The sequence below is a fragment of the Xiphophorus couchianus genome, chromosome 20 (assembly GCF_001444195.1).
Source record: "Xiphophorus couchianus chromosome 20, X_couchianus-1.0, whole genome shotgun sequence".
NCBI classification, from domain to species: Eukaryota; Metazoa; Chordata; class Actinopteri; order Cyprinodontiformes; family Poeciliidae; genus Xiphophorus; species Xiphophorus couchianus.
In genome coordinates, this window is record NC_040247.1 from 1,292,548 (window position 1) to 1,314,643 (window position 22,096).

The window sequence follows — 22,096 nt, forward strand, 5'->3', positions numbered from 1 at the left end:
ATGAAGGTAAACAAGACGTGAAAACATTTGTACCTTTTCCAGATCGTATAGAAATGCCTGGAAATGGAAAGAAAATCCATTATTTACACCATAATTGTCGCCAACCATACAGAAAATAATGGTTTGAGTTTTTCTCACCAGTCTGGAGTTCCTCTTGGTTTCTCTCTGCTGTGACGACAGGAGCTCCATCTCTGCCTGGTGAACCTCTAAATATTCCCTGCACACAAAACAAGTGAAAATCTAAGTTGTACACATTACGACGTCACAAAAGTCAGTCAACGATTTAGTTATTACATTTAAGTTTTGTTAAAGATCTGAGTTTCTCGCTCAAAGACATTTTACCAGTTAATTGACAAGTAGGCAAATGAACAAATGACCTTTTTGCTTTAAACGCACCGATTACTATCCGAGTTTCTTCACTAAAAGGTCCATAAAAAGGACTTATTAATGAATCTGTTAGAAAAGAAAACATTTGCTTTGGTACTTTATTAAAACTCATTTATAATAAAACTTAGTGAATCGCTCTGGCTAGCCCCAACTTAGATTTAATCCAACTCCTACAGCTATTAAAAATGTTTATTTGACCTTTTCAGAGCGTTTTCCTTCGTTGTTTTGGTGCATTTAATGCCAATAGTAGCGCTGCCCAGAACAGCTTCAGCCATGCACATGATCTAGATTGATGCTATCGCCACCTGCTGCCACAGTCTGGGTATTGCAGCATTTTTTCTTTAAAATGTTATTGTCATGAGATTAAATCAACCACTTAAACACATACAATATTCTGTAAATTAATGTCTAATTAAATCAATCAAAGTTGCGTATTTTAAACAGCTGGTCGTATTTCTGGTGTTAAATCATAACAGACTGTGAAACATGTCGGTTTCTACATACTTGAGTCCGCTGCGCAGTGCTTGGAAAATCCTGTCCACCTGCTCCGGCTGCGACCAGGTAGTGGCCGACCCCCGGCGAGGGGAGAGGTGCATTCTGGGAGGTTTGCTTCCTGTTGTGGCTTTGGAGCGGAAAGAGCTACGTATTGAGGAAGACCTAAGAACCAGAACAACATGATCAAATAAATATTTAATGTGCAGATTTTCCAGTGGAAAACTGAAACTCATGAGTTTAAGAGTTTTAGCGTTTTGTGACATGTTCCTGTTTCCCATCAAAGCCTCAACATGATGGTTCCTGGGAGACCCACTGAAGAAATGCAGCAGGTTTTACTGAATGTTGCTGTTTGTATAAAAACACACAGGAAGTGGCCAACAGCACTGGGATTTTAAACATTTCACACCTGATTTTGGAACATAAAACCTCTGAGGCGGACGGTTTGCACGTCTTCTGAAATTTAAATAATTTGTAACGGATCTCGTCTATTTGAGCAACTTGTTTAAAAATCTGCATTTGCATATTTAATTATGTAACACCACCACCACTGTGCAGTCACACAGGCATTCAGGAAACAGTTTATTGCATTACTCATTATGCAAATTCCACACTTTGTATGTTTTTCGACTTCCATCTTAAATAGCCAAAGTGTTTAAGTTTATGCTTGAGTTTGTGATTTATTGTCACAGAAACGACAATGATGAGGTCTCTCTGAATAAAACTGTCCTTTAAAAAAAGGCTAGTTGAGACAAAAGCACCAGACTGAAGACTTTTATCATCTGGTTTTTGGTAGAAAGAGAAAAAAATGATGAATCATACAATAGGAAATTATTGAACTTATTTTAATTCATGTTCAGAAACATCCCACCTGTTGCCACTCATGGCATTTTCTTGGAGTATTTTTGTTTTTGCAAGTTACATTTATACTTAGACACTGACTGTTTATAAAAGAAGATTTACTGCAGAAACTCAATCCAATCATCTCTAAAAATTGCTTCTCTCAGTTTCATCACAAATAAAATCTTCATTCATACCAAAAGTCATGAAATATTTGTGGCCAGGCATCAAAAACTGACCGTACAGCTGTCACTATTTTCCTTGACACCACAGGATGTATTTATTTGGTAATCAGTGTTTATTCCCGACGCCGTCAGCTTCAGGTAACTCACCGCGGCCGGCCGCTCAGCGAGCCCAAACCCGTGAAAGAGCGGCTTCTGTGGATCAGACCTCCATCCGACGGCGAGTTGAACCGCAGCTTCACTGACATCCTGCAGCACAAAATTCATGTAAAGGGGGGAAAAAATGTCAGTAGTTCATTTCTGCATCACAGAGGTCAAACTCTTTTTCATTTTAGGTCATAACATCAAAAATGTCCTGAAAAGGTACAAAATGTTGATAAAACCAATTAAATTTATTTTCACTTTTATGTAATTTGGCAGCATTGAGAGAAAAAACTGATTTATAAAATAATATTTAAGCAACAATTATCTTGAAGGATCCGTTTATGTGATGCTTTGAGTCTTGACGGACCAGATTTGGCCCCCCAACCTCGAGTTTGACACATTAAATAAAAACACAGATTCCAGATCAGCTCAAAAATTAAAGATGATCATGAAGTGAAAAAAGGAAACAAATGAAAAATAAAGTTATTTTATTACAAGTAGTCAAATTAATATATTTACTTGTATAAACTGAAGTTTATTAAACTGCCATGTTAAACAAAAGTAAATAAATTAAGCATGAAAAACTTAATTTGATTACATGCAACAAATTAACTGAATTTAAAAAAAGCAGTTCCATTTTCTTTTTTTCTGTTTAAAAAACTTCAATTTTATTTATCTTTCTTGTCCCAGCGATATAGGTTTTCTTACAGACCTATTTCACTGGAATAAAAATATGATGATGATGATGATGATGATAAAGATTTTCTTGCCCCCAAAATGCATTTTTTTAAATTACAAAAAAATTGATTTCCTTTTCATTACCTAATAGACAACAAATTCAGAATGGGATATTTTAATTCAATCATTTCTTTTGTAGTTAAGTGGTGTGCAAATAGTTTGCAAATTCTTTTGGGTTTGATAAAAGAAAATAGAAAAGATTTTATGTATTCCCAGCAATACTTAGCAAACTGAACAATTAAAAGCAGATTTGGGTTCAGTAAAATTAGCTTTTTTATAAAAGTTGCTCAATAGGTGTAGTCTGAATTGCAATGAAATTAAAGGGAAACATTTCAATAAAAGTTAAATGTTTGCAGTGCCGGGCCACATTTCTGGTTTAAACCAACAGATTTAACCTTTCGAAACAAAACCAGAAAACATTACCAGGATTTTCCCACATTTCAGAAATCCCGCCCACTCCGAGTTGCTGTGCAGCAGAGAATCTGACCCGGTTTAAATAATTCAGGATAAAACCTGCAACGTTCAAACTAATGTTTAGCTCTTTTGGGTCTAATTGTTTCTCATTAGTCTTTTTCATCTTCAACTATCAGCAGAAACACCTAGAGAACCAGACCGGAGTCAGATGATCCAGAACAGCATCTCTGGATCACATAAGTGGAATAATATGGGAAAGGCAACACAAATATTATATGTGACCAAACTCAAGGTCCTGACCCGGTTCTGCAAGTTTGCAATGACAGAAATGCACATTTTAAATACCTAACGTGGCGGAGGTGATTCTTTTTTAAATTAAAACAAAGATTTTAGTTGTTTTCATCTTTTGTTGTGCTTTACTTTCCTTTCATCTAGCCAGCGTCCATTTAAAGAGCAAAATGACAGTTAGAGGCAGTGAGACAACAACTAAAACCGAACAGAAATGTGCCGACAGAACGTTGGACTGATGGAGAAACTGAGATAGTAATGCAAAGAATAAAAAAAACTGAAGCAGAGATTTTAAAAACCTAAAACTAAGATTACAAATGAAGAGAAATAAATTAAAATGCAAAAGTGGAATTAACCCAAAATCTGCATTTAATTACATTAAATGTTTTACTTTGCATGTATATAAATAACATAAAAGTAGAAAAAGTCCATGTCCAGAAAACAACAAGCTGTGTAAGACAATCTGTTTGACATCTGCTCACTTTTTCATGTGGGTCGTTACAGTTTGGTTGGAACCAAAACAACATTAAAACTTAATCGTAATCATCTGTTTTCTCTCGAAATGAATCCAAACCAAGACTTCAAACATATTCCAGTTCTTCTGCAGAAAATCTTCTTTAAATGTCCTGCAGAAGATTCAAAATCAAACACTTCAAACCTTGGAATAACTGCTGAAACATAAAAAATTTAAAGGTTTATGCGTCATCTTCATCATGTAAAGGAATGAAATGGATTTCTGCGATTGATGCATTTTTATACAAACGTGATTTGGCTTCCAGATGGCCGATAATATGGAGATGATTTGTGTGCATGTTGAGTTTTCTCATGCATTTTGTTCAGCAGGAACGCAGCAGGAATTTGTCCCATAGGGTCGGACTGTTGCAATCCTGCAGGAGGATCTGAACAAACATCCTGAAGTTCCAGCTTTTCTTTTTGTGCAACGACTTCGATGTTTTAGAGTTTCTAAGCAGATAAACTAAATCAAAGTCATCCAAGAACAAACATCCTGGCAGGAATGCCTCATGCTGTCAATGGAAGTAGGTCAGAGCAACCCAGGTCGTAGTCCTGACCCAGAATCTGCATATACTCCGGACCGGAGGCCAGAAAGGTTTTAAGTAGTCAACCAAGGCCAGGAGAGATCAGAACCGAACTTTGTTCAGATGATTAATCATCTTTAAATGCTTATAAAATACCCGTTTTTAATTATTCTCTATTTAAAACTTGATCAAACTCGAGGCTCAGGGGCCAAATCCGGCCCGCTGTAGTATTTAACGTGGCCCTCCAGACTTAAAATGGACACATAAGATAATAATCAAGTGCTTAAATATTATTTTATGAATCAAATTAAATCAGTTTTCATCTTTTTATCGGCTCCTGGGAAAATCTGTGCTAAGTTACGTTCTTGTATCTGAATGTGGAGGATTTTCTGAAATATTCAATCATCTAATTCACTATTAGAAAACTTTTAAAACTAATTTGAGTAATGAACTGAGGTTAATCAATAATCAGCATTAAATAATTCAGTTGCTGTTTTAACTTCCCTTTCCTGCTCTTTTTGTCTTTCTGGATGTTTTTTGGAAAAATTGTCTTAAATTGAATGGTTCCCATGACGTTTTGACGCTAAGCTTTGCTACAGGAGATTTTAAACCCTTCCAAGTTTGTTTTTCACAGTTTCAGTCGTTACAAATTTGAATTTGTTCCGACTGAACATGCAGACAAGCTAGGTATGGTGCGCTTCTTCCAAAAATGCAACCATGTTATAATTCTTCCAAATTAGAGTCACATGTTTTCTTGTCTTTCCTGTTTTGAAGACTCTCAGAAGAAACGGTGCCACAAAAAGTCAAACTTTCAATTTGAAGTTTAGAGAAGCTACTTTTATCTAATAATCAACAGAATATTTTGCTTTCTGTTCACTTTTTAATCAAAAGTCTTTTTATTTAGTTCATTTGTTTAGGAAAAAGCGTAGTGTGTTTTCTTTGTGTTTCTCAAAAGGATTTCCTGCAGACCGCCCCGTGTGGTTCTGAAGCAGAGCAGCACAGACAGGAGAGGCGGAGCTGTGGGGCGTCGCATGGCACAAAATGAAGCTAAATTAAACAGGAATCCAAAAACACAACTGGTAAAAATATCAATGCAAACATCTACAGTGTGGAAGAAAGATGAAGGTCAGTAGAACTTGATTTATCCCCAAAAACGAGTTAATGCGGCAAAAACAAAGCGTTTAACATGCCGACCGAACCTCAGCAGACACAGCTGAAGATGTTTCACTGAAATAAAGTGACAGAGACGTCAAGTGTTTGCACGAAATCATGGCTCTGCAAAGGATTAAAAGGAAAACACAGCAGAAACAAAAAGTATGCAGCAGATGCCCCAGAATGGCAGCAGTACAAGGATCTGATACATAAACTGGAGATTCTGTGGCCACAAAATATGAGTTTTGGATCTATGAAGAGAATGGATCAGAGATGTATTTACAAAAATGCATGAATTATAATTATAAAATGTCAATTCTTCTAATTAAACAGAAAAGTTTAAATCTCAATCTCTTTGTAATCTGTTGATGACAATGACAAATAAATCTTATCTTATCTTATCTTATCTAAAAGCATGCTTGTGTTTGTTCAGATGCTCCGATCACCATTACTGAGTTTTCACTAATGGTCATTTGTTGAGTCAAAGTTTATTTTATTTGAAATGCACAAATTAATTGTTTTATAATTGTCTATTAATGGTTTATCAGATTAAAATTAGTTTAGATCTTTTAGTACTGTAGTTTGGCCGCCATCCAGCAGAGGGCGCCACTGATCAAACTTAAACGGAACCGCTGATTGGTACAGCATCAAAGATGGCGGCCGTAGCTGAACGGTGGTAAATAGAAACGGTCCAAACAAAGGTCGGTTTGGGACGTAAGATTCACTTTATGCGGTTCTGTTGTGAAAAATAAACACTCGGCTCATTTTGCCTCCATCTTGTCGGCGCTCAGTCACGGCGCAGATCTAAACGTCTAAACCAGAAATGTAGCACCAGGTAGCACGGCGGCTGATTTCTCAGGTTATTGCAAAGTTTTAACATTCCTTCCAGAGCCAAAACCACAAGAAGAAGCTGAATAAAAAGCACGACTAACAAGTTAAAGTGTAAACTGACCTGAAAGTTTCATCACAGATGAAATATGGAGAGGCAATAAAGGCTGCAGTTAAAAATCTGTTCATGGTGGATTATGACACGTATTTTGAAAACTCAAGATTTCTGAACAGAAATCTTCTTCTCTTCTCTCTACAATGACCTGTCGTAGATTCCTGTTTTATAAATATTTAATAATGTGACAAAACCACAACATTTTCTGTTTATTCAGCCACCATTTAACACAGCTGACAATTTAATTTTTTTTTGTGGGCTCTGGTGTCTCATTTATGAAAGTAGGCTGACAGGAAAGGGGGAAGGAAATATCCGGGAATCGAACCCGCGTCGAGGACTCAAGGCCTCCAAACGTGGGTCGCGCTAACCACTACGCCACCACAGCAGGCCCAAAGATTTTAAAAGATAATGTGCGGTTTAAAATTATGCACGTTATGAAGAATTCAGCCCTTATGATATAAGAGAAAAAGGTTTTTAAGATAATGCCGATAAGATCAACTTTAAATTAACTCATTAATTAATAACGTGCATTTCAGGGATCACAAAAACTGGAAATAGTTTTGTGATTTAAGAATTTTGCCAATTTGCACGGATGCAAAAAGTGAAATGAGACATTAACATTCCTCAGGTGATGAAAAGTGTTGCAGGAGGGGGGGCCTGGAAGCAAACTGGGGGGTTTGTGTGGAAAAAAATTAGCTTTGACCTTTTAGTGATTTACAGGGTCCTGCATGGTGTGGAGGTCAAAGGTCAGGGCTGTGTGTGTTCGCCAGCGATGTGTGCGTTCCTTGTGAGGCTCTGCTGCAGGCCAGCGGCTCCAGACACTAAAACCACTAAAATGGAGGGAATTGGGTTTCTCTGGCGTTCTCCCTCCTCCGTCTGCAGCCTGTGGGGCCGTTTAGTTGTGGCTTCAGACGCATTAGCATTTCTTTCATTCAGTCTCCTCTAATTAGTCTGATCTCCTATAAAGTCCCTTTTATCGACTTCAAACTATTTTCTCACCATCATTTGTCCAAAAAACAGAGGAAAAAAACCTTTCCAAGTCATTTATAATGATTGGACACAAATATTTACTGAGTCCTTGAAGCAGAAAGATAAATAGCAAGTTATGTTTCCCAAACATTTTTCAAAATGTTGCAAGAAAATCCATGTATTTTGTTCTTTGATTATTCAGTTTCAAAACAAAATCGCACAAAGCACCGTGTCCCCCCCCCTCGGTTTTTAAAACCTGAATAAAAGAAAAAGAAAATTCAAGCTTTAACCTACCTAAATCCAAAATAAAAATTCAGAAAGAGTTTCTGCAAAGGTTTCACCAATTTAAGACCTTAAAAAGTCTGAATTAAGACAATTTAAAACCTTTTCAAGACAATTATGAATTTAATGTAAAACCGGTATATCCAAAGAAATGTAAAAACTTCATTCAGCCAACTGGTAACACATTTGCAAAAGAAAAAAAAAAAGTTAGCAGCTACTTAACGGTAGCCTCAACTGACTCGAGTCACAGAACATGGAAGATGTCTGAGTACAAAAATATATAGAATATATTACATTAGTCTTGCCAAGACCAGTTAGCAAGTTTCATATGTTAAAGTTGGTCTTTAACATATTAAAGACTAACTTACTTTTTAAAATGCATTTAAGACATTTTAAGGTTTTAGTTTAGATACACAAACCTTTCAAGGATCCACTGACACCCGGATGTAGTGACACCAGAAACTACAGAAGTTACCAAAGAAGAAAAGTTTGTTCACAGACAAACATGCTAATGTGCTAACATGCTAAATGAAAACATAAGACTTGAATCCATGATTTGGGGTTCCACCATTAAGTCCCAAATATTATAACCAAATATTATTAATATCTTTCCTTAAAAGAATAGAAATAAAAATACATAGAATAAAAAGGTTGGGGTTTTTATTCTTGAAATTGTTATTTCCCTAATTGAATTTTAAAACAAAAACTAAACTTTTATTTTGAAAACCTTTATTTTAAAATCAGAAGACTGATTTCATCAATAGTGGCTCTGGAGTCTTTTTAATCCAGATCATCAGCTGGTTGCTGGTTTCCCAGGTTCAGAGGCTCAGATCCAGTTTTAGCGCTGAAATCATAATTATTCTGCATTTCTGTGGCAATAGAAGCACTCTTACACTTTATTTACATTTATTTATTTGGTCTAAATCTCTGCAACACAAACCAAACATCCTAAAAGTAGCCATCAATTTGTCCACAAAGATTTTTCAGCAGGCTCAGCTAGGGGCAGCCCGTCTGTGAGAAGGACCCCTCATCTAAATCCAATGGAACTTGTATTAATTAAATCTGAATCTCTGCTTTTAAATCATCTCAGACACTCTTCACCTCCAGCTCAGGGCCCAATGAAACATGATTTGCTGGCTCATATTAGAGGAGGTCAAAGGTCACAGATGACTCATGGTCTCTGGGGTGAAGAAGTATGTTGTTGTAGATGGCTACTCACACGATTCATCCAAGAGCGCATTCAGCAGGCCGCGCTTCGTACTGTAAGCTTTAATTTGACTGAATTTTCATGGTTTTCTGTTAATTTTCAGCTTTATTTTAGTTTTTAGTTTTATTTATTTACAGAAGTTGTGTGGTTGAAAACTCAAAACTCAAAGAGAGACGGCAGCTTTGGTTGAGTCTTGATCAGCGTTTAACCAGGTTTTCAAAAAGTCTTCAACGGTCAGTCAGCTGGTCAGATACAAAATGTTTGGTGTAGACTGTCAGTTAATTTTTTACATTTTATATCTGCATTTTATTTTTAATTTATTAAAAAGATTTATATTCTTTGGAGCAAAATTCTCACATAAAACATCTTACAGTAGAAAATATTGTCAACACAAATTGTTTGTCTGTAAACATCCAGAATTTTTTCATTGTCTTGCAGCTCCACATATACCCAGTTACTGTTTTTTTAATCAGCTTTTAAATTATTTATTAAACATAAATGACTACATTTGCTTCTTTTCTTATACCTAAAAAATAAAATTTCTCATTTTGGTTTCTGCAAAACTCTTTTTATGTTTTGTAAAACAAAACATGAATTCCCAACAAGAAATATGATTATTTTATTTGTTTAAAACAGAAAAAATGATTTTTGGCCCTCATGTCCTTTTGATCAAAGGTTTTCATACCTCTACATTAACCAATACTATATATATATCTGTTTTTTATTTTATTTTATTTTTCAGGCGTTCTCCGTTGTTGCTGGTGTTGTAAATTGATGTCAGAATTTTTCTTCTGTTATTGTCTTTTTCCATCTTCTCAGGATGTTTTACCGTACATTGTGTGAGGCAACAACCTGATCTTGTGTTTTCAGACCAAGTCAGTCTACAGATTAAACAACTAAATCTCTCTTAATTTATTTACATGAATTTTTCTCCTGCAGAATCCATCTCTGAACATCCAAACATCTCAGATTGGACCAAATTAACTCCTTTTGTTCTTTTTTCCTCTCCAACACAAATCCAAACAACTTTCCAGCAACATCCATCTCTGTCCTCTGAAGATGAACATGCCAACGCGCCACAGCGACATCTGTATGAAAGTCGATGGGGATAATCCTCGTCTGATTGTGTTCATCAATAAAAATAGAGGAAGAAAATCTGAAAAATGTTGAAAGCTTTGGAATCCAGTTGTGGATTAAGACCAGACTGTTTGTGTTTATCAGATGCTCAGAGCTGCGAACGTGAAGCTGTTCATTTCCACAGTTTGGTCCGATTTCAGTCAAAACGTTTTCAATTGTCAATGTTACCTCGTTTTTCTGCTCCGTTTGTAATGATGCCAGGCCTCAGAGAGTCACTTTGGTGTCACTTCATCCTCTAAATCTGCAAAAAATAAATCAAGAAATTACATTTCCAAAAGCTTTCACTTTTTTTTGCATATTTTTGGTGCAAATGGAATTTAGTTGTGTTTGTCTAGAGATTTCATTGAGATTACATGACTACCAAAGTTTTTCCTGTATATATATAAATACACATTATATATTGCACATAAGATTTTTTGTCATTGGAGAGTCTGAGAAAATGTTTCAGAGAACCATATGAAGGGTCAAAACTGTCAGATCTTCCAGACTAAAATATTGATTACAAATGTTTTTCACCAAAAAATAAAAATAAAACAGTCAGGCAAACTAATTTGACTTGAAGAAGTTTGATATTTCTGACTAAAATGCTGCTGAGATTGTAAGTTGATGTTGGCTGCAATCTTTCTAAAAAATAAAAATAAATAAATAAAAAATGTGATTGTAATAAATTTAAAAACATTGACTAATACAAACTACATACTATTACACATGTAAAATGTTCCAGATTGTTTTTAGATATATCAAACTTAACTTGTTTACTGTAAATGTAGTGTTTATCAGCTTTCAAGTAAATAAGATAATCTGGCACACATCAATACCACTCTGCATCTCAAAATCTCCTTTTTTAGCATCTGTTACTCCTGTAAGATTAAAATCAATAGCCAACGCTAGCAGGATTACAAGTGATGCTAATGATAATATGTATGGTATGTATACATAGTATATTAGGAATGATAAAGCATCTAGTGTTGAAATGTTGGTTTTGGGGGCCCCAAATGAAAATCTGTTCAGGGCCCCAAAAAGGTTTGGACCGGCCCTGTAAACATTCATAACCTCCCAATCTAAATCCCAGATTATTTTCTACTCAAGAAAAAGTAAAGTATCTGTTCTTCCTCTGCCCCTTTCTGTACAGGAATAGCTGACAGCTGATGAAGATTTATTTGCCTTTTGGAAGTGAGGAGCAGGATGAGGACTGCAGAGGAAGAGGAGAGGAGCTCTGGGTTTGTAATCACACCAGCTCTCTGCGGTACCGCTACCCCCTCTTCATTAACCTCTCTGTCAGCAACAGTTAACCTGTTCCCAAAACATGCTGAACACACAAAATACAATACAAATGGAAATAAACCACAAAAAGCAGGTTACATATGTGAACTGTTTCAGTGTTTGGAGATGAACAGGCCTCCTATCGTCTCCTTCCGCTCATTTTTTGTTGATATTTTGTCAGATTTGTAATATTTTGTCACAGTTAAATCTTTATAAATAAATTTGGGATAAAACTAGGTTCTCAAAGGGAGTAACTTCAAGTAGCCTTTAGCCCAACACTGTTACATATCAGCATAAATGATACAAACCTGCAGAGTAATTAACATTTAGAGCTAATTAAACTGTTAGCACAAATCTAACGTGCTAACCCATTAGCAGGTAAATGTGGGAACTGTTACTGTTCTTTGTGAAAGCAAATCACACAAGACAATTATAAAACTCAGTTCAGTTACTGAAACATAAAATTTTCTTGAGCTCAAATTAGATTTGGGTTAGCATGTAGTGCTAATTAGCATGCTAAACTAAGAGATGATGTAAACATTTCTCCCCTGTTTTCTGGAAGTTCACAAACTAACCTCTTAGCATACTTAGCATACTGTTCAAAATAGATCAACAAGCTAAGCTAATAGCTGGAGGCTGCAAGGTTTGCTGTTTATTTCTGCAAGTTAACCACAAAGTAGCTCACTGTAACGTTCTTTTAAAAACCCTGAAACTTCTCCTGAGACACTGGCTGCATAAATTACTCTCTGAAGTGGGATTACTTGATTTAATACACTTTAGGATTTAACAGCACTTGGAAGAAATGATGGTTGCAGAAAATGTTTTACACAACACTGGAGGGTTGTTGGAATATACCTGAACTCATTTGTAATGTTTGTTCCAGTGGAAAACTGATATATCACAGCATTTCATGGGAAGACCTGATGGGGCTTCCGAACCTAAATAAAAACCTTCACTTACTTTGACATACATGTTGTTCATGACAGGCTGTGTGGGAGAGGCACCAGCTGGACTAAATCAGAGGGAATTGATATTTTGCCACTTGTTGAAATGTGATTTAGAGCAGAAAACTGTTCTAAGTAAATAGAAAACAGGTGATTGAATATGTTTTCAGTCAGCTGATTGGTACCTGGCTGCTCACCTGTTCCACATCATACCTGTCACTTACTCAAACCATTTCAGCTGCCTGCCATTGTCATGTTTGCGTAAACTTTTGTGTATAATCTGCATTCTGCTGAGCACAGCTGCATATGTTACTGAACTAAGACGTATTTATTGAATTCATCTTAAACAATCGAGTCCTTGTGTTTATATTCAGTCTTGTTTTAATATTCTTTCTCTTGGACCTTTTTAAAAATCCAAAGCATAAATAAACTTGAACAAAGATTCATTCCTCCCCTAAATCTAACATCAGGCTCTATAAACAGGAGTTTTTGTCCAAGAACCAAAGTTTGTATTGTTGCATATAAAACAGCAGATCAGCACTTTCTAACATCACTATAAATTAGAACAGTTTTAAGCTTAAATAATAAAATATAAATAAACTAGATTACTGTTGTGGGACTTATTTTTAAAATGAGACTTTGATGGCGATTGGCAGAAGCTGCAGGATCATGGAAACTAATGGTTCACAAAACTTTAAGTTACTTCTTTGAAGCTTATTGTGGCAGCTGGAAAAATCACACATGGATCTGGAATAAAACTCTGCTTCAGCTGCACAGATTCAACAGGAATTACAGCTGTTACTCCAAACCCAAGCAGTGCAGGTGGGTGTGATTATGTAAAGATGTCAGGAATTTGGGAATTCCCTAATTCATATCCGGACCTAAAGTCCATTCAACTTCCTTTAACTCTGCAGTTTGGATAATAATCTGTGCAGATGATAGGAGGCAGCTTTGTGTCTCACAGAGTCCAAATGTGATGCAAGAATGAACAAAGAAAAAGGACTTCACAGACAATACCAGGTGAAAATATTCAAATAGATCCACCATTAGTTGTAACAACAAACATTATTTCAGATATAAAGAAAACAAAATTAATAGACAGAATATAGTTTTTTATTTTGTTTTATTATGATTTATTTTTAAAATCTAATATATTTAGCATCCCGATCCACACTCCATTCCAGTAGATGGCAGTAATGCTCATCTAAACGTTGCTGCCATAAAAACGGAGAAGAAAGGACTACATCCTCACATCCTGGCTAGATGATGTATGCTAGGTGCTAACAAGGTGGCGCTGTCGAGCCAGTAATCTTTGCTCATTTAGTAACGTTCAGCCCCTCAACCACTAAACACTTTGTCTGTTTTTAGAAACAGTGGAGACCCAATAGAAGTACAAACATGTGCAAAATGTGAATTTTGCATAATAGGTCCCTTTTAAAATGTACAAGACTTGGTGTGTGTATAATTGTTAAAGTTCATGACAGGACAAATAGAAAACAACTGAAACATGTTTTGTCAGCACAACTTGGTTTTGCATTGTTCCAGGTGAACAAACCAAGAAACCTCTGGGATTGTTGGTGAACCTCAAATAAATCATTCTGCTAAAGGGGATCTGCACTGCTAGATTCAATTCAGAAATACTTGATGGACCCCAAAGGGAAATTAAATAGATTTTAATAGATTTATTCAAAGGTTTTGGCTTTTTAACATTTTTTAGTACTGGGATTTTCCTGGAAGCCCTGTGAGGAAAAAGGAGCCTCATGTTTGAAACCTTTTCAAAAGTTACACACATGTTTTAGCAGTTCAGGTTTGTGCAACCTGTTCTTATTTTGTTTTTAAGTCACCATTTGTAAAATGTTCATTTTTCCATTTCACATGACTGACTTAATAAAGCCAATGAAAGGCCTGTGTGTCTGAATCTTCACCCGAGGGTGAAATGGAAATTCTCTCCTAAATCAAGTTTGCAGTCCGGAGTCGAGCCAGAGAAATAAAACATTTCACCACGTTTAGCCGTGTTGTTGGACAGGTTTTCTTTCTTAGCCAAGAATAACTTCTATTAAAAAAAAAAAAATTAATCACCTGAGTTAGTCTCTTCTTGATGCCAGTTAATCTGAGATCACTGATTAAAATTTAAGGTAACGTCAAAGAAATGAAGCAGCCATTTTATAGCAGTAGAACTGACTGACCAAATGTAGCGGAGTCCCGCTGGCGTTGCTAGGTGAGGGGCTGGGGGCTGGCGTTGCTAGGTGAGGGGCTGGCGTTGCTAGGTGAGGGGCTGGCGTTGCTAGGTGAGGGGCTGGGGGCTGGCGTTGCTAGGTGAGGGGCTGGCGTTGCTAGGTAATGGTCCAGTGAAATGTCAATTTTGTACAACGCTTCCCTTTAAATCCACATAACCCTAGTAAATTTATAACTTGACTAGGGTAATTTCCAAAAAACAAATTTTCTGGTCATTTGTTTATAAAAAATATATAATTTTCTGTTTTGCATTTTTAATATGAACAATTTAGCAATACAACAATCAAATACACTAATGGGAAAAATGTACCAAATGTTTTTACAAGTTGCAATAACTTGGTTGAATAATTGCACAAAATCCTTAAAGCAACACTTTAAAAAACCTTTTCAGAAAATTTTACTTCAGTATTAATCATTTATTATCTTTCAAAATAGAGTTCCCATTATAATTGCTACATGTACGGTTTAGACCCGCCTGTTGAGCCTTATAAAAATAACAAGGAAATCACATGTTTCTGTCTTTTCTGGCCATAAACGTTGATCTCCAGTAAGTGAACACTGAGCTCCTTTTTCACTCATTTTTGACCACTTTTCTCCCCTGGGATTTTAATGTGAAGTACAACCTGCGCCTTGTTCAGTTGTTTACCTATAATTGTTCAAATGTCAGCTGGATGCCAGATTTTCTGTTGACTAAAATGCCTAAAATCAGAGCTACTAAAAAAATACCTTTTTTGGACTATTTGGACTTGAGATGCTGTAAGACTCCACATGTATTGATAAACAATTTCTTTAACTTATGCATTATGTCAGCGAAAGGGTCTAAAACAACAGAAGAAAAACTAATTTGAGGCAAACTTTAGTTGAGTCACTCTAAATTAGCTCTATATTTTTAAAATAAATAAAACATGTTTACTTGGCTGGTGACCCGTTGGACCGTAGAACAAAAACTTCTGATTTTCCTTCACCTGAACAGACTTGAGCCTCAATATGGCAGTCTTGATATTTATCTGTCTATTCATCTCTCACTTCACTCTACAGCGCTAATTCGCCAATACTAATAATCAGCTAATTTTTTTTGCTTAGCACTTTTGCTAACTTTGAATGCATGTAGCGCAGTTAGCGTCTGCTAAATTAAATTCTAAAGTGCAAATTTACTCGGCTGTTTTGTAAGATTTCACTTGAATAAAGTTTTACATTTCTGTTAAAGTTTTGGTTATCAATTGTTATGAATTCTTCAAGTAGTTCTACCTTTATATTCATGCTTTTATTTTGAAATCTGTTTAGGCAGCAGCTCCATTTCCTCTCCTCACATTCTGCACCTGTGATGTGGTGCAGCAGGTGACGTGGGGTATCAACATAGTTAAAGTTAGCGTGTTAGCATTAGCTTCTGCTAAATATTAGGTTGATGTAGCCAGTTAGCGTTAGCAGAGCTAATGTTTATGAGTAGTCCCTGGTGGTTAACGCAGCTAGCTTTTTGTGGGAAGAGTGACACCATGTTGTGGATGTAAAATTAAAACCTGTGTATGACACAACAAAATGGCCGACTTTCTACACAGTGGATTGATTCTGAACCAGTTCCAAGGAGGAGCCGAAGGCAAAAGCGAGAGTCCAAATACTGAATAAAATAATGTAAAATTTATAAGACTGGTTCTGATTATGTGACATCAGGCTAATGGGCTTCAGCAGAATAGAAAAAGTCCAACCAATTACGTAAAACTGACAGAGATCAGGGCTGCACAGTGGCGCAGTTGGTAGCACTGTTGCCTTGCAGCAAGAAGGTCCTGGGTTCGATTCCCGGCCGGGGTCTTTCTGCATGGAGTTTGCATGTTCTCCCTGTGCATGCGTGGGTTCTCTCCGGGTACTCCGGCTTCCTCCCACAGTCCAAAAACATGACTGTTAGGTTAATTGATCTCTCTAAATTCTCCCAAGGTGTGAGTGTGTGTGTGAATGGTTGTTTGTCCTGTATGTCTCTGTGTTGCCCTGCGACAGACTGGCGACCTGTCCAGGGTGACCCCGCCTCTCGCCCGGAACGTAGCTGGAGATAGGCACCAGCAACCCTCCCGACCTCATTAGGGACAAGGGTGAACGGAAAATGGATGGATGGATGGATGACAGAGATCAACAACAGAAGTCTGTGTGAAAACCTTTTTCTCAACTATTAATAATAATAATGGTGCATTAGTCTATTTACCTTGAACTGGGGGTTTAATTCCCAGGAATTTTTACGACATTCTTGTTTTATTAGTCAGTGCAGCAGAGCTGACAGGACCCCCTCCGAGGACGTCCAGACAGGGTCAGAGAGTTCAGAACCGCACCGTATAAAACATTACCCAGTCAATCTGACAGAGTTTCCCTGACTGCTTATATAAAATGTAAATTATCCTGAAGGGAAAGTCTAACCCCATACACACTGAACATGTGGTTTTATGATTGGCACGCCTGACCAAAACCAGTTTACAGACCAGTTGAGATGAAGGGAGTGGAGAGGAAAGTCGACCATAGAAAAAAATCTCTCCCTCCCACTTCAGCCTGTAAAGAACTGAACTGAGAAAATGAAACAGAGATTTTCACAGTAGGAGTTTAGTGACAGGAAGTCAACACAATGCTGCTAAATCCTTCAGCTGATCCAAAATGCTCCAACGGTTCTGATGAAAATCAAAGAGACACCTTAATCACAGTAAAGTTGAAACGATTAGTTGGACTAATCATTATTAATCAATTATTAATCATGAAATAATCATCAACTAATTTAATAATCATTTAATCGTTAACTGGGTTATGAAGACTAAAAATATATATATAACAAGTTTTGCATTTAAGATAAAAATATTTTTGTCTGTAAATATGTTGACCCGAAATTCCTCTTGTGATAAAGTTTAGTGCTATATTATTGCATTTTTGGCTGTAAAACGTTTATTTTCTTATTTTAAAAAGGAATTGAATTGTTTATTTGCATTTTTTAAATTGAAAAATATGTAGAACGTGCCCATTTTTAATCTGGTTAATCGATTAATCATCAGAGTAATTGATAGAATAATTGATTACTAAACTAAAATAATCCTGTAATTTATGTCCTTTTTGATAAAAAAAAAAAAGGTTATAGAAGATTTTTTCTTCCAACTACTCCTTAAAACTCTTGTTTATATCAACATTTGAATTGTTCATTTTACATTGGAAATAAAATACACAAACTAATAAGTAAAACAAATCACTTTTGTTACTTGAGACAACACTTGTGAACTGGCACTTTTTATAAATAAACGGAATTGAATTGAAAATTTGATTGAAAACTGAGTCAGTTTGTTGTTCAGATTGATTGATTATAAAACCCAGAACACTGCATTAAGACGAGACTAAAACTCATTTTTCATCAAATCTGGACAAAACAGGATAAGAAAGCTGAACATTTCCGTCTCCTTCTGCCATTCCTTTCTTTTTAGCATCAATTACACACTTCATTAAATGATGCGCCCACAAACAATCAACACGAGTCAGAGGGGCAATAAAAGCAGGACAAGAGCCCTGAAGATCGGCTCGCTTCACTAGAGCAAAATGGCAGCCAGCCGCTAAAAACCTCCTAATAAAGATCCTTCACCTCTAACTGCAGGAATAAATAACTGAGGACAAGAGGAATAAATAAACCGGGCGCTGATTCTGGCCCGGTTTGTTGCGTTGATGTTTTTTCTGGCAGCCGGCCAGTTTGAGTTGCCCTCACTGATGGGTTCATGAGAAAGAGTCGCTCTGGTTCTGAGAGAGAAAACTTCTGACTTGAAGACGGGAGGAAACATGGAACATGAGTTTAACTTAAAGATTTGCTTCTGCAATTTACAAAACTTAAAGTGCATTCACAGCTGATCGTCTGGTAAACTCGGTTCAATTGGAGACCAAAGTTGTAACATTTGCTACCAGCAGCTGATTCTCTCTTTCACGCTGCACTGTTAAACCAACCAAACCTCAGACCTCCTGGCCTGTGGGGGCGCTGCACCAAGAAACATTAAAGGAAACCACACAAAAACCTCTGAAGAAGAAACTCAGCGTAACTTCCTTTTTCACAAAATTCTGGGAAAATACAGCAAAGACAAACATGTTAGCCTAGCGCTAATGGGAGAAACATCTTGTGGTCTTTCTATAAAGACATAAGAGAAATCCTACAGCCACTAAAATCTGATGCTCCATTTTTGTTTACATTTTGTAAAGAAAGAAGTTGTGTTCAGTGTCTTCAGAGGTTTTTGTTTTGTTTCCTTTTGTAGTTCTTGGTGCAGTGCCCCCACAGGCAAGGAGGGGAACAGGTTCCTTTGACAGTAAGACAGAGAGCAGCAGCAGAACATGTAACAAAAGTCTACTGGCCTATCAGGAAAACATCCTGAGAAACAGCAGGACAAAAGAAAATCAGACACGGTGTGTTATTTGGAGAACAAATAACACATTACATAACAACATGAATATGAAACCATTGAAATTCAGTTGAGGTTTTCTGAAAAGCAAACTGGCTGAATGACTTTCACCCTAAATCTTCCTCGAAAGCATTTAGTGTTTGATAAATGTGACAAGGTTTAAAAGTTATCTCTTCTGAGTAGCTGAAGATTTACTGTGAAACTGAATCACCAAACAACGCGAGTTCAGCCAAAGTTCCCACTCAAGTGAATTCTTGATGCGACTTTTTTGCAGAAATGAAACCTGATATCTGAAAATAAATGCACAACAGCAGCAGGCCAGGAAAACGAACCGGGATCAGAAGATTACAACAGAAATGACATGAACTGAAAATCACAGTTACAACATCCAGTCAGTCTGAAGCCACGGCCAACATCTCTGCTGCACGGTCAGAAAAATACTTTATTTAATAATCGGTTATTAATTGATGTAAACAGGCTTCAAAAAGACCATCTGCTGAAAAATAACCGTTCTCAGAGCACCATTGTTGAGTTGGTCAGTAACTATGCTAGGGCCAAAATAAGACAAAATTAAAAATTATAATTAAAAAAATTAAATTGTAAGAATAAAGTCATTATATTACAAGATGGCTTCAGCCTCAGGCCGTCTAATGTTTTGTCTTTTTTTGTTCTTTGGATGCCAACAAAAACAAATGTGTTTCTGTTTGATGTCAATAAAGTCTGATTCTTTCTCTAAAGTCATAATATTATGACTTTCTCATGCATCATTTCTCATAATACTACAATTTTCTTTCATTTTCAGTTTCTTAGCTTGGCCTTAATTCCATTTTAGGTAAAAACAAAAAAACATTTACTTTCTTATTTCAAGAAGGAATTGAAAGATTTGTTTATTAGCACCTTTTAATATATTTCTACTATATATTTATATATATTCCTTTATTTAACCAGGTAAACTCTGTTCAGATCTAGATCTCATTTTCAAGAGGGACCTGGGCAAAATAAATTGCAATACATAGCAACCTGGTTACAAGATAAAAACAATTAATGCATATGCACAAGTATAAAACAATAAAAACAATTTAAAAACAATGACACTGTTTCATAGAATCTTGTTGCCCATCTTTAAGAACTGCTAGAAATAAGTCCAGTGAAATCATTTCCGACATCTTAAGTTCAGACTGCAACTAACCCTACTATCGTATAAAAGAGTTAAATAAAAAATCTTGCAGAATGTGGTGAATTTTTTCCTTTTTTTTGTCCAATTAATTGTCAGAATAATCGATAATTAAAACAATCGTTAGTCTGTAGCAGGTAGGATACTGACTGCTGTAAGCTAACCTATCTGTTTACTCAGTATAACTTTGAATTGAGGCATTAAACAGATTAAACTTCAGTAATATAATAATAAAATGAGTCACAGCTGCTGAAAGCAAAGGAAACTCACCGTACAGGATGAAGAACCAGTTATTTCCAACTGTCAGCGCCGGTCCAGCAGGCCGAATGGAGTCATATCTGACGCTGCTTTCTGCCTCTGTGTGTGTGTGTGTGTGTGTGTGGATGGGTTTGGCAGCCGCCTGTTCAGTCCTGATAGCGCTCAGTCTTGCAGAAGCTCAGCTGGGTTTTAGAACAATGTGGAAACTCTGTTTCTTCTTCTCCTCCTCATTTGTTGTGTGAGAAACGTTTATTCCTCCAGCTCTGCCTCAGATTTTCTCTCCACTCCCTTTTCTGGGTTTCTCTCCTCCTCTTCCTCCTCCTTCCCACACTTCTCACTTCGTCATCCAGATATTTTATATTTCTTTTTATTTTAACATTCTCTGTAAGTTAATGTTTTTCAAACTCTTTGTCGTTTATTCATGCAGCTACATTTCTTTTTTCTCTTTCTGATATTTAAACATTACTGTTTTCTTTGTCTCTCGTTGCTTTTTAAGTACTTCTCTCCCATTTTTAGGGTTTTTTATAGAAAAGTCTCCCACTCTTCCCTTCCCTTCCTCCACTCCTTTCTTCCCTTTCCCCCCCTGCCTCCGCTTGGTGAGTATCATGTTCGGCTTTAAACTACAGAACTTGGCTCCGACTCAGACCTCATACATCAGTAATCTGATTGATGGCCACTCATTTCTCCAAATAAATATTGCACCCTGGAAGGAGGGTCACCACCTCTGTGTGTTTGGAAATAACCTAAAACATGTTTAGTCCCTGATTGGGGTTAGGGTTAGGTTTGAGTAAAATGATTAAGAACAAAGGAGTTTAATGTTTGTTCACACGGCCATTTTAATTGCAGTCGTGTTTGTGGTTCACACGGCCATTTTGAATAAATGAGCAGCCCATGAGAATGAAGAGAAATATGTGGAGTTGTTAAAAGCCACCACATCCAGCCTGCTTCTCTCTTCTGGCTCTTAGAAAAACAGACTTTCAGTCTCTGAAATTTGCAGTTAAATTAAAGCCAGCCTGAAGCCTCATTCAGGATGTCTTCACCCCGATACTCAGTTGGATTGGAGACCAAATTTTCAGCTGCACTGAGTCAAACCAACCAAACCCTTTGAAAAACCTGTTCCACTCCTCACCTGTGGGGGCACTGCACCAAGAACTACTGAAGGAGAATACACGATAACCTCTGAAGAAGACACTGAGCTCAACTTCCTTCTTTACGAAACGCAAACAAAAATGGAGTGGATTTAAATTTTAGTGATTGGAGGATTTCTCCAACAAGCATTAGCCTAATGTGTTTGTTTTGGTTGTATTTACCCAGAATGCCCTGCGCTGTAGTCCACTTCTTCCTTTTGGAACGATGTCTGGTCCACTTGTCGTTCACATATACATTCAATGCGCACCAGAGTTCACATGGATTTTCTAAGCTGAGCTCCAGCATGTTTGGTCAGTTAATTTTAACACTGTATGCACTGTACAATGGCTGCTGGCAAAGACAAGTGTTTTGTTGTTAAATTACCATCCTGAAACCACTTACTGGATCCTTGTTTGTTGTGCTGGAGGCTCCACTTCTGCTTTTCAAAGATACACCGTTGTATAATTACGCATCTGCCAAAGAGACTG

At 36.7% G+C, this 22,096-nt stretch overlaps 1 protein-coding gene across 5 annotated transcripts in view; it reads right to left on the reverse strand.

The window, feature by feature from the left end:
- The window catches only part of ripor3 (RIPOR family member 3), a 36,596-nt gene extending 15,847 nt beyond the window's left edge, over positions 1-20,749 (reverse strand). Inside the window, exons 1-7 of one of the 5 annotated variants that reach the window (XM_028004148.1) lie at positions 20,493-20,749; positions 11,377-11,521; positions 10,381-10,453; positions 2,052-2,150; positions 892-1,044; positions 139-217; positions 34-57 (exon numbers count right to left, since the gene is read on the reverse strand). In XM_028004148.1, the coding sequence (XP_027859949.1) occupies positions 34-57; positions 139-217; positions 892-1,044; positions 2,052-2,149 (354 nt within the window). In that variant the 5' untranslated portion in view covers position 2,150; positions 10,381-10,453; positions 11,377-11,521; positions 20,493-20,749. Of the gene's footprint in view, positions 1-33; positions 58-138; positions 218-891; positions 1,045-2,051; positions 2,151-10,380; positions 10,454-11,376; positions 11,522-12,330; positions 12,350-12,435; positions 12,564-20,492 lie in introns of those variants that run through there. The other 4 variants (XM_028004146.1, XM_028004150.1, XM_028004147.1 and 1 more) reach the window with 4 other exon arrangements.
- Between the last annotated feature and the right edge of the window lie 1,347 nt (positions 20,750-22,096).